The sequence below is a fragment of the Xenopus laevis genome, chromosome 7S (genome assembly GCF_017654675.1).
Source record: "Xenopus laevis strain J_2021 chromosome 7S, Xenopus_laevis_v10.1, whole genome shotgun sequence".
Classification (NCBI taxonomy): domain Eukaryota; kingdom Metazoa; phylum Chordata; class Amphibia; order Anura; family Pipidae; genus Xenopus; species Xenopus laevis.
The window spans coordinates 100,524,356-100,537,048 of record NC_054384.1 but is presented as its reverse complement, the minus strand read 5'-3'; the positions used below and the strand labels follow the sequence as shown (position 1 = coordinate 100,537,048).

The 12,693-nt window shown below is 41.6% G+C and overlaps 1 protein-coding gene across 1 annotated transcript in view; it reads right to left on the bottom strand.

Annotated features, from left to right (window-relative positions):
* LOC108697814 (brain-specific angiogenesis inhibitor 1-associated protein 2) overlaps positions 1-12,693 on the bottom strand; it is a 62,903-nt gene that overhangs the window by 22,961 nt on the left and 27,249 nt on the right. Inside the window, exons 3-4 of the mRNA XM_018228246.2 lie at positions 8,908-8,994; positions 2,653-2,714 (exon numbers count right to left, since the gene is read on the bottom strand). Of these exons, the coding sequence (XP_018083735.1) occupies positions 2,653-2,714; positions 8,908-8,994 (149 nt within the window). The remainder of the gene's footprint in view (positions 1-2,652; positions 2,715-8,907; positions 8,995-12,693) is intronic.

Sequence of the window (12,693 nt, the reverse complement as noted above, 5' to 3'; positions counted from 1 at the left end):
GCCTCGCTGTAAAACAATGCCTGTCACAATCAGTAGATATTCTGTTTATTGGCTGGATGATATTATCCAAACACTCTGGATTTGGAGGAAATTCCTTAATTGGGTTCCTTTGCACTAATGCACAAGTGTGTGACAATCAAAATTGCAGTGAGCCATATAGTTGCTAAGTATATACTAAGGATGCACCGAATCCACTATTCGAGATTCGGCGAATCCCGAATCCTTCGTGAAAGATTCGGCCAAATAACGAACTGAATCCGAATTTGCATATGCAAATTAGGGCCGAGAAAGGAAAAAGTGGGAAAAACTTTTTTTAATTCCTTGTTTTGTGTGGGAAAAGTCACGTGATTTCCCTTCCTATCCCTAATTTGCATATGCATATGCAAATTAGGATTCGGATTCGGTTTTGGCCAGGAACAAGGATTCAGCCAAATCGGTATCCTGCTGAAAAGGCTGAATCCTGGATTTGGTGCATCCCCAGTATATACCCCTAAAATGTATTCAGTCAATTCTTTAGTAAAAAAAAAATGCATTTCTTTATTCTAAAGCACTAATGGATCATTGTTTTATTTAAGCATGTATTACTTCCCAGACAAGCATCACTTTCCAAATCAGCTTCATTGGTGTAAACAGGCCCGGATTTGTGGCGAGACCACAAAGGCACGGACCTAGGGTGGCGAAATTTTAGGGGTGGCACGCCACCCCACCGCATTCTAAAATAAATTGGGAACTCCGAGTTTCCCTGCGCAATGGCTCATACGCAGGGAAATCCGGCCCTGGGTGTAAATAGTGATAATGAACTCTGTATAAACAAGCTCCCTCCCATTCCTCCTTTGTTGTGCCTGTCTCTGGCTTTGGCATAATTAAGAGCCCATTAAAGGGGATGTTCACTTTTTCTGTGTTCACCAAAGTGGCAGGATTTTGCAAAAGCAGCAGATGTAGGGAAGCGTGCATATGGCTAGAGCGCTATTGCAATTGCCCAGCCATCATCATTCCTTTGCATATTAATGATTGGCTCGCAAGGGTGCAGCTCACATACCAGCGACCCCCTTCCCCAGAGGCATTTTTTTTAAAAATTATAATAGGTAAAGTTTTCTTTTGCAAAATGCAACCACTCTGGTAGGAAAATGCAAAAGATGAGCATCCCATTAAAACTGAGGATTTATCTGTTAGCTGGTAATTTGATTAACTGGCTTCTCCTCCTTCCACAATTGCTCAGAAGAACCAGGAAGCTGGAATCTGTAAGTTGCTTCAATGTCTCTGTTTGCCATGTCTAGCCACAATAACCAGATGTTACAAGCTTAAAAAAAGCAAAAATATTTTCTAAATCCTAAAGCAATTCAACAGCAGTTAATCATGTGACACTGGGCTCATTTTGACAACTATCTGAGAACAAAAGCTGCCAAAAACAGGTCAGTAAAAATATTTAATCTGACACCCATGGGTAAATACACTTTTAAAGGGACTATTCACCTTTAAATTAACTTTTAGTAAGACGCAGAGAGTGATATTGTGAGACAATTGCAATTGTTTTTTTCATTTTTTATTATGTGTGGTTTGGGAGTTATTTCTCTTTTTATTCAGCAGCTCTCCAGTTTGCAATTTCAGCAATCGGATTGCTAGGGTCCAAACTACCATAGCAACCATGCATTGATTTGAATACGGGACTGGAATATGAATGGGAGAGAAGCAATAACAATACATTTGTAGCCTTGCAAAGCCTTTATTTTTTTAGGCTGACCCCCATTTGTAAGCTGGAAAGAGTCAAAAGAAGAAAGCAAATAATTAAAAAAATATATAAAAAAAAAAAAGTAAAAAAAAATGTATTTTCAAAATATTATTCTACATTAAAAGTTACCTATAGGTCACGTTGATCATTTTTCACTGATTGTTCTGCTTTTGTAAGTAATTGGCACTTGAAGTCCCTAAACCTGACAGTTTTGCCAACCTGACTGTCCTTTCTCAACCTGTCAGTTAGAGTTTTTAATGCTAACGGACTTCTGCTGGATATGGCCGCCCCTCATACAGGAACATGGGGGATCAGATGGGTAATGTAAAAGCACCAGGCAAATACTTTTATGGCAAAATTATAAATAGCATTCAAAGGCAAAGTTATTATAGATATATAAAAAAAAAAAGATTATTTTCTGGTGTCAGTATCTTTAAAGGTGAACCCCCTTTTAGACCCCTTTATTGTAAGCAAAGCTTATATGTAGTAGAACATTTCCATTATATGCAAGATACAATTACGGTTTAGCCTCTGAACTAAAGGCCAGGGTTGAACTGGGCCGACGGTATGCCGGGAAAAAACCCGATGGGCCCTGCCGGCCCAGACCCACCCCCTGCATGAAGCCTTTGCAGCTGCTTCCAACCTCCCTCCCTGGCGGACACAGAGGAAGAAGGTAGGTGCGGGGGGTTGTGTGGCTTGGGCAGGGGGACAGAGGGGGCTTTGCCTCTTGGGCGGGGGTGCCTGGGGGGTCTGTGGTCCGACGCTTCTAAAGGCAGCAGATACTGAAAGCCCAATTGAGTCGGTTCCTCCAATTATTGTTTGCATGTGACAAGAGGTTACCCCAATGCTACCCTTTCTACTTGTCGGGAGGTTAAACGCATAAACGGTCTGTGCAACAGGAACAAGGAAAGATATCTACTTACTACTTCCTCCAGCTGAACTTGGATCTGACGGTGAACTTCAGCCATTTGGAATAAGGTGTCTCCTGCAACAATCATTGGTATTAGCACAGTACTGTTGGATGCAAGAAAAATGGACAACAACCCGAATATCAGTAGAAACACAATCAGTAGGGATGGGCGAATTTTTTCGCCTTGTTTTCGACAAAAAAAATAACGCCCATAGACTTGTATGGCCGCGTGTGTAAAAAAAAAAAGACGAGTGTCAAAAAAAAAATTTTGACGCCCTTAGGCTTTAATGGGCGCCTGCGACATTTCGCTGGTGGCGAATTTTTGGCGAAGCAAAACGGGTCAAATTCGCCCATCCCTAACAATCAGCAAAGGGAGAAGAAGACATCAGTTAGCTTTAGCTATGAGAAAAAAAGCTCTCCCTGCCTTCTTCTTTACATTAAGCTTGGGTAACCAGGTACGTAACTACAGAGGAAGCAGACCCTGCGGCTGCAGGGGGGCCAGGGTGTATAGGGGGCTCCATGAGGCCCTAATTAATGAGCGGTTTCAACATATATTGGTAAAACAGGGCAACCTCTGGATATGTTAGGGATATCACCTCCCCCCCCCCCCAGTAGCCTAACAACATAACAATGGAAAGGTAACCAGATAGCAGCTCCCTAACACAAGATAACAGCTGCCTGGTAGATCTAAGAACAGAACTCAATAGTAAAATCCGGGTCCACTGAGACACATTCAGTTACATTAAGAGAAACAAGAACCTGCCAGAAAGCAGTTGCATCCTAAAGTGCTGGTTCTTTCTGAAAGCACATGACCAGGCAAAATGATCTGAGATGCACCTACACACCAATATTACAACTAAAAATATATACCTGCTGGTTCAGGAATGACATTTTATATTGTAGAGTGAATTATTTGCAGTTTAATTTAGAAATTATAACTACACCATAAAAATTCATGACAGAATCCCTTTAAGCTCCCTACAAGAAGAGGTAACTTTTATGTCTGTTCAATACATTTGAAAGTTATTTTAAGGGACACTTTCCTGCAAGGGCAAATCCATCCTATGAGACAGTCTGTAAGAAAGCAAAGGGCACTATGCCAGCCATACATGCAGGCCCAGTGGGCACAATAAGTGCTGTTTAATTTTGGGTCACTTTACAGTAACTATAGCTTATATCGTAATATAAAACTTTGAAAAAAGTACTTTGTGACCATGAGAATATTTTAAAACGTACACACCGTTTCTCTGTTTCTAAAAGTCCCTTACCAAGAACATTAATTCGCTGGCACCCATAAGTTAAATCCATGGCACTGTCCCTGGAAATGAGGGCACGGCCGGCTTGTAGGAACTACTCAATAGATCAAGTTTATTAGGAGAGAGAGGCAAAGACTAAAAAAGCATTACCCTCCCATGCACCTACACACAAACAAAAAAGAAATGTTTCCAACGGTTTTCACCCTAATTACAGCATTCTTGCAGCACAATGTGACTCCGATTATGGCTGAGCTGCCCTTTTGACTTGAGGACTAACACTAATTATGCTAATTATGCCCCACATTGCTGGAATGCTCAGTCATACTCTGTCTGGATGGGGCTCCGTCGGTATTATTATGAGTAAAGGCTGCTGCGGATTAGATAGACATCCCCCAATCAAACTCAGGATCACACAAGCAGTTATGTCTGTATGCTTCTGTCTCCAGACACAAGAAGCTATAATTAGTGATGAGCGAATTTATTCTCCAGTAATAGATTCGCACCATATGATGAAACGTCCAATGCATTTAATGCATTTGGACAAAAAAAAAGTCGCCATAAGAAAAAACATCCATTGACTTTAATGCATTAGGACAAAAAAAGTCGCCATAAGGAAAAACGACCATTGACTTTAATGCATTAGGACAAAAAAGTCGCCATAAGAAAAAACGCCCATTGACTTTAATGCATTTGCACGAAAAAAGTCGCCATATGAAAAAACACCTATTCACTAATGCATTAGGACAAAAAAAGTCGCCATAAGAAAAAACGTCCATTGACTTTAATGCATTAGGATAAAAAAAGTCGCCATAAGGAAAAACGACCGTTGACTTTAATGCATTTGCACGAAAAAGTCGCCATAAGAAAAAACACCTATTCACTAGTGCATTAGGACAAAAAAAGTCGCCATAAGAAAAAAAGCCCATTGACTTTATGGGTTTAAGCACACAGGCAGATTCGGGGAGATTTAGTCGCCTGGCGACTAATCGCATCTTCTTCGGGGCGGCAATGTCCCCGAACTGCCTGCTAAAATGAAAAAACGCCTGTGGCAATGCACTCGCGGTGCTTCGATTTCCCAAGTCGCCAAAGCTCGAAGTGCCGCGAGTGCATTGCCGCAGGGGTTTTTTCATTTTAGCAGGTGGAAGGCAGTTCAGGGAGATTGTCTCCCCGAAGAAGAGGCGATAAGTTGCCAGGCGACTAAATTTCCTTGAATCTGCCCACGTGCTTAAACCCTAATGCATTAGGACAAAAAAAAGTCGCCATAAGGAAAAATGCCCATTGACTTTAATGCATTAGGACAAAAAAGTTTGCTCCAAGCGAAAATTTGCTAGCGATCTTGCGCTTAGGTCAATTTGCATACGGTGGGTAATTTAAAGTTGTATGGACGTCTTTATGATAAATGTTGGTGCAAATACTTGAAGTTACCACTTTTATTACAAATGTCCAGGGAACCTTAATAAAGACAAAAGAATTAATATAATGCCCTACACATGAGCCCACTGTACAATCAATGTGCCATATGTTATGAAATGTCTGGGGAAAATTGGTTACCCAAAAAAAGATTGAGTCAGGACTTTTGCAGGCAATTCCGCTTCAAAAAAGGAAAAATCGCGAGCTTTTGTAAGTGACAAAAGATTGTGGAAGATCTGAGGTGGCGAAGTCAACTCTGGCGAAAGAGGTAACGTCCAGTAAAATCCGCACTTTAGTGAATTTGCGGAGTAACGATCGTTCACCAGATCGAAAAGTTGCCTGGCGATAGAGCTATCGAATTGGCGCCTGCGCCTGTTAGTGAATAGGCGATGTCTCTGCGGGTGGCAACGCTGGCGAAAAATTGCTAGCATTAGCCACTTCGCCCTTTAGTGAATCTGCCCCATAGACTCCATTATATCCAAATAATCTGAATGTTTAAAAATTATTTCCTTTTTCTGTGTAATAGTAAAACAGTACCTTGTACTTGATCCCAACTAAGATATAATTGATCCTTATTTGAAACAAAACCAGTCTATTGGGTTTATTTAATGTTTACATGATTTTCTAGTAGACTTTTCCGCGGCTAATTTTCACAGCAGTTTTGAGAAAACATTTGCAGTCAGCAAAGTGAGGAAATTCGCTGCAAAACCATGCCTGGCGAATAAATTCGCCCATCGCTAAAGGTTATACATACATTAATACATAGATTCAAATGAGACGCAGAGCTATAAGTTCCCAACAGGAACTGGAAGGAAAAAGAGTCATCACATTGGACTTGACTTGGGTCGGAGGAGGGACATGTGTAGCCAGAGCACAAGGTGCCACCTCTATAAATGCACAAATTATATGGGAAGATTAAAGGCACAAAGAGCCACAGCTTCCTCTGATCGGAGAATTTCCAGTGGAATGAATAGTCATGAATTTCCATGAATGGAACTCAGGAGCCGGAGAAGCAGCTCCTTAGAATAATTCATGGCATCCATAGACTTAAAGTGAATTTATTTTGCATAGCACCGAAGGTCACTCTAGCAACAAAGGTGTTGTTGGAAACCACTAACCCAGCATGAAGAAGGGGGTCCGTGACTGCCTGTGTACCTCACACAATCCATTCCGGCATTTTAAGGGGGGACACAGTACGTTGCCAGGAGAGCAAAATGGGGAATGTGATTTAAGAAAGGCAAAACGTTACAGTTGGTGGAGACACTGTGGGCTGCTTAATTCACTTTCCTCTGCTGATTCCCCAGTTTAGGCTTTACTATTCATTTCACATGCTTCAAGCCATATGGGAAAGGAGACGGTTAACAGGAATCCCTGACTGTCAGCAGGAAAACTCAACTTCCTGTGCAATCAACATGACCATGAAGATGAAGAAATGAAGGTCTTTTCAACACTGAGCCCATAACTCTTCTTGTGCACAAAGGAATGTAAACAAAGGTTTTGGAGGAGCATGTAGCAAACAGAAAGGCAAATGTGCCACCACAGCCTTTTACCAGTAAAGATCGATGTCTCCAAAGATGCCCCAGTAGCTCCCCATCTTCTTTTCTGCTGATTCACTGCACATGCTCTGTGCTGCTGTCACTTACTGAGCTTAGGGACCCACTCACAATATACAGTACACATAGAATAGGAATGTCACAATATAAGGCTGATTAGTAATTAATACAGATAATTACTACATGGCAGCACAGAAACCAGTGCAATTAGCATCAGAATTGAATAATCAGCCCTGTAGCATCAGCTTATATTACAGGGGAAGCTCATTTTCTGCTGGATAATTAGTAACGAGCCCTAAGCTTAGCTTCTCAACAGCCAATCAGAGCCCACTGAGCATGTGAGTGTCACAGACACTTTCCAAGATGGTGACCACCTGTGACAAGTTTGAAGTCCTGGATCATTGCTGCTATTGACAAGCTGAAATTAATTTTAGGCTGATGCAATAAGTTCACTATATAATATATGACATTTTTAACCATGTTCATTTTTAGGGTTTAGCTATCCTTTAACTGCAAGCATCTCCCCCGACAATAATGTAGATTTTAAATTGGTAAAGTTAGAGAGCGCTGTTGATGTCGATTCTGAGCTTCCCGGCTTGCATTGAATGGAATGGGCATTGCCTAGTGACGTTGCCCGTGTAAAGACAGTCTGCCCGGTTCTCGAAATAAGGAAAACCAAGCAGGACCCCCCTTGATTGACATGATGATCAGCCAATCGCTGTCATAGCCCCACCCCATGACGTATATCAACCCACCCTGTGATGTCACCGATCCACTCCGTTGCATCACTGACATGCTCCTGTGATGTCACTATCCCTCCCTGGATCATGCACCACGAAAGGTGGCATCTCTATCTTTAACAATGAGTTTATATTCAAAAAATTTTACAAGACTTACAAGTACTTAACACCTGCCCTGAATTTACTTACCGGGCACCCCTAGGCCCGCTGACGTTCATCGCCCCCCTCCCCTTTGCGCAAATTTTCAGCATCGTTACCGGAGCAATGGGTATTGGCGCACAGGAAATTTAAAAATCTAACGTATCTCCTGCGCATCCCCAGTGATTCTGAACCAATGTGGGTGTGGTTGGGCAACACGTCGCCCCATAAAATCCTGCTGCCTTAGGCCTGGGCCTTGGTGGCCTATCCACAAATCCGAGTCTTGACAAGAACACAAGTACAGGTATTGGACCTGTTATATAGAAGAACCTGGGGTTTTCCCCATAACGGATCTTTCTGTAATTTGGATCTTTATACCTTATACCCAGTAGGCTGATTTTGCTTCCAATAAGGATTAATTATATCTTAGTTTGGATCATGTACGAGGTACTGTTTTATTATTACAGAGAAAAAGGAAATCTGTGAAAACTGTGGATTATTTGGAGACGGCCTTTCTGGATAATGAGTTTCCAGATAACGGATCTCATACCGCTACAGGGCCTTCTTTAAGTGCTGCACCTATAGGCTGAACTGTACACAATATAAAAAGCAGTGTAAGTAGACGCCCTTGTCCATTTTTTGGAACCCGTACCCGACCCATACCCACAACCTGCAACCCGCATTCTTACCCGCTTGGACCCGCTACCCGACTCGCAAGTGCCTTATCCGCAAACTCTCACCCGCGACCCGCTGACCATCAAGAATCAGGAAGTGCTGTCATTGTAAACCGGAAGTGCCATCATCGGAAGTAGACGTGATCAGAAAAAAAAGGCGTGAAAATCGCTATTGAGAAGACCAGCGGCCCTGCAACTTCTACCCGCAACCCGCAGGGTACCCGACCCGCTGCAGGACTCTAGCCCATGGCACCCTTTCCTTTGCAGTTGCAAGCAGCACCCATTTGTGCACAATTTGTTAAACAATGCCTTAGTATTAAACTTTGAGCCTCCGGTATGAAGTTTAGAGGGAAGCTATTCTGGGATCCTGGGAAACAATATTGCATCGTTGTGGAAAATGTGGGGAATAGAATAGAACTTCAAGGCATAAGTGCTACCCACTGAGCCCCATGGGTTCGTCAGTTCTACGGCTAGAAAAAAAATTATTAACAACTCACCGAGCTCCTTGGACCCTTGACTGATACTGGCCAGTTCTCCCAGTTTCACCAGAGCATCAAAGTAGCCTTTGGCTGCCACAGTGACACCTAGAAGATAAAATAATATTGTTTCTCTGGTCAGCAATAATACTCAGTAGCTCCTCAAGCCTCTCCAAAGGTCAGGGTGAAGAATATATGAGAAAATACGGACATTATTTCTTACAGATTTCATAGAAAAATGATTAAGGAAAAAATAGTTTACCAATAACGTCAATATACAGTATAGAGAGCTTCCCTATAATACAAGGCCACTTCACACAATACGGGATAAGGTTCAACTGCTATATTTATATACTGTACATTGCAATGGTGTTAGGCTTTACCAAGAAGTTACCATTGATATTTCATTTATAAAGCAAACCAGTAATGTACTTTACAGTGAACAGCAATAAAACAAGATGTCATAGGGCTCTGCTCCTGGAAGCTTAGTACATCAGCTGTCCAATTGGACGTCCCTGGACCAGAATTGGCTCTACAGAAGATTTTTATGGCCCCCAGGCTGCCCATTGACTCAACATGAATATATAAATGACATCATGCTACTAACACAGTATGTCCCACAAAGATGAGGAAACTTGGATACTGGCCCAGTAGGTGGAAAAGTTAGAGAGAACATTATTATTTACCGGTTCATACATGTGTTAGTATTGCCTATGGAGTAACTCCAAGGTGACTTAAAGCCTATTACACTATAGTTGGGAGTCTATTATTATTTAGAGCAGACTTACAGCAACTCTGGCAGGTATGCAGAAAAGCAGCAACAATACTAAGGGGTCATTTAAAGGAGAACTAAACCCTAAAAATGAATATGGCAACACATTCCATATTTTATCATTTGAATTTATTGCACCAGTTTCAGCTTGTCAATAGCAGCAATGATCCAGGACTTCAAACTTGTCACAGGGGGTCACCATCTTGGATTTTCTTAGGAGTGTCAGTGACACTCCTGAAGCTAAGCTTAGGGGTCATCACAATTATCATGCAGGAAATAATATAAGCTGAAGCTACAGGTTTGCTGATTAAAATTCTGATGCTAATTGCACTGGTTTCTGTGCTGCCATGTAGTAATTATCTGTATTAATTACTAATCAGCCTTATATTGTGACATTTCTATTCTATGTGTACTGTATATTATGAGTGGGTCCCTAAGCTCAGTAAGTGACAGCAGCACAGAGCATGTGCAGTGAATCAGCACAAATCTTTACTGCTAAACGGCTGTGGTTGCCTTGGGCTTATACAGAAGCACAAAACATAATGTACAACATTTCTATTCTACTTATTTAGTTAGGCTTTAGTTCTCCTTTAAGTCTACAAGCAGAGCTGCAGGACCACATAATTCCCAAAAACAGTCACTTGCATGTAAAAACCCCATTAATTAAGGATATCTGCCTCAATATGCAGGCCTGGCACTGCTGCCTTCCTTCCGTTCCTCTTGCACCTACTGACATAGGAAAACACTGAAGCTATGGCGTCCTGCATCATGAGACACCAGCCACATACAGCAAAAGAATCAGCCACATATGTCTCACTCGTTGGATATGACACCAAACTTTCAGCAAACTTCCATCAGTAACAGTTATGTCAGATGCAACTCCCCCTGCCAACAGCATCTACGCTGTAATTCTGAATGGAAACACTGCATTGTTGGAAAAAAGGTAAACTTGGGGGATTTATCTGAAAGTGGGTCCAGAGAAGGGTTGGGGGTCATGTGGTGGAAGCCCCGGTGGGCCTCCGACCAGCCAGTCTGATGCTGCCTATGACACTTATACGTTAACTGATATTTCCATCTCAATGTAGATACTAGCTTGTGACTGGACATCTGCAACAACAAGAGTTACTTTCCTAAAGGAGGCCACACACACATATTATCATACGAAACGTCATTTCGGAGCGTGTGGTGGGAGACAAGTCAAATGACATTGGCAACAGACTTGGGATATCGATCATTTTGTCAAACAGCCATGATGGAAAACTTTGATCATGCACCTTCTCAACCAAGATGAAGTGAACTGAAGATCAATTCAAGCCAAGTGATTCAACCAAGATGGGCAGTGTTGTAAATGATAACACTCAAGTTATGATGGAACCATAACTGATGGGGGGACTAGCCTACAGCTTATCAATAAATTCCCATCTATCATTGGTCAAACCTGCTCATGGTTCCTATTGGACCAGCCAGTGCAAAGCAGCTGACAGCATAGCTGAAGGACCTGCATCTCCAGGATTCATTTTTGATGCATGTGCAGGACAACCCATAGCTGAGGCCAGCCAATAGAAAAAAATAGTTATAGTTCCCTTGATTCAGGATGACTAACTCTATGGTTACATGGTGTCAGTGCAAGACTCCACTATGGAGGTTACCACATTTTCAGTCAAATTGGAGTCTCAACCTGATTATTAGCAATTATTCATCCCCATGCATTGCATTATATAGTGAATAAAGTACCCCCTCTTGTAAAATATAAGGATATTATAAGTTACCGGGAAGTGTTTTTATACAGGTCATGGAACTCCGAGGTGACTTCTAATATCCTCATATTTTACAACTGGGGGTACATTATTTATTATATTACTCAAGTTTCAGTGAGTCATGTGACAGAAATGACATCAGAACTCACCGTTTATAACTGATGACATCAGAACTCACCTTTTATAAGGATATCATCTACAGGATATTTATTTTTGTATTATAATTCAATAAAAGCAAATCCATATTTTCTGCATTCTACCTACCCTCCACATGATTAAATTTCCAAATATAAAGATCAACCATACCATGGTTCAGTTCCCCAGAGAAAGGCAATGGCTAAATAAATGTGCCCCTTTAAAGCCATACGAATAATTCAGATTTGCACTGAAACCCAGAGATAAATGAGAAGGAATACCATGAGTAATAGTGGAATTAGTGAAGTTGTAATCATCCCTGCCCTAACACAACCACAACTTCCTTGCTCTTAAGGGAATATTACATGACATATCAATTAGTTCATCTGTTTCAAAGCTTCTGTAAAACTCTTAATTATTTTTTTTACCAGAGCGAAACAATTTTCTGGCAGCTTAAAAGAATACAGTGTATCAATACTACCAGAACTGTGATGGTGGACAAGAATCTGAGGACTCTTCAGTCCTCACTTCCCAACCCCAAGGACAACAGCCTTGACAATATGTTCAGGCTGGAGGAAGGTATTTTTTTAAAAGTTCCAATGGCATGGTCAGGATGACATCTTTATCTCTGAAGGCAAAGCACAGGAAATGATAAGGCCAAGGGGTAAATTTACTAAGCGGCGAAAATTCGCCAGCAAAAGGCTTCGCAGCCATCGCAACACTTCGCCAGGTGAAACACCGCTCAGAGAGCGCTATTTTACTAAGGTGCAAAGTTGTGTCCAGGGCACCGAACGCTGGCAATTTTCTCTAGCGTTACTTAGCGCAACTTTGTTAGAGGTCTTCCCTCAGGCTAATTTGCATACGGCGGGAAATTTAAAGTTGAATGGACTTATATGTTGCAGCAAATACATTACATTACACAAGTCCAGGGAACCTTAATAAAGAAAACAGAGTTGGTATAATGCCCTACACATGAGCCAACTTTAATGTTCCATATGTTAGAAAATGTATGGGGGAACCCGGATACCCCCAAAAAAATTTAAGAACTTTTGCATCCTATCACGATGAAAAAAGAGAAAGACCCCAGCATTTTTTGAGACTTAGAAACTTTTTCCACTAAAAATATGATGTAAGTAACAGAAG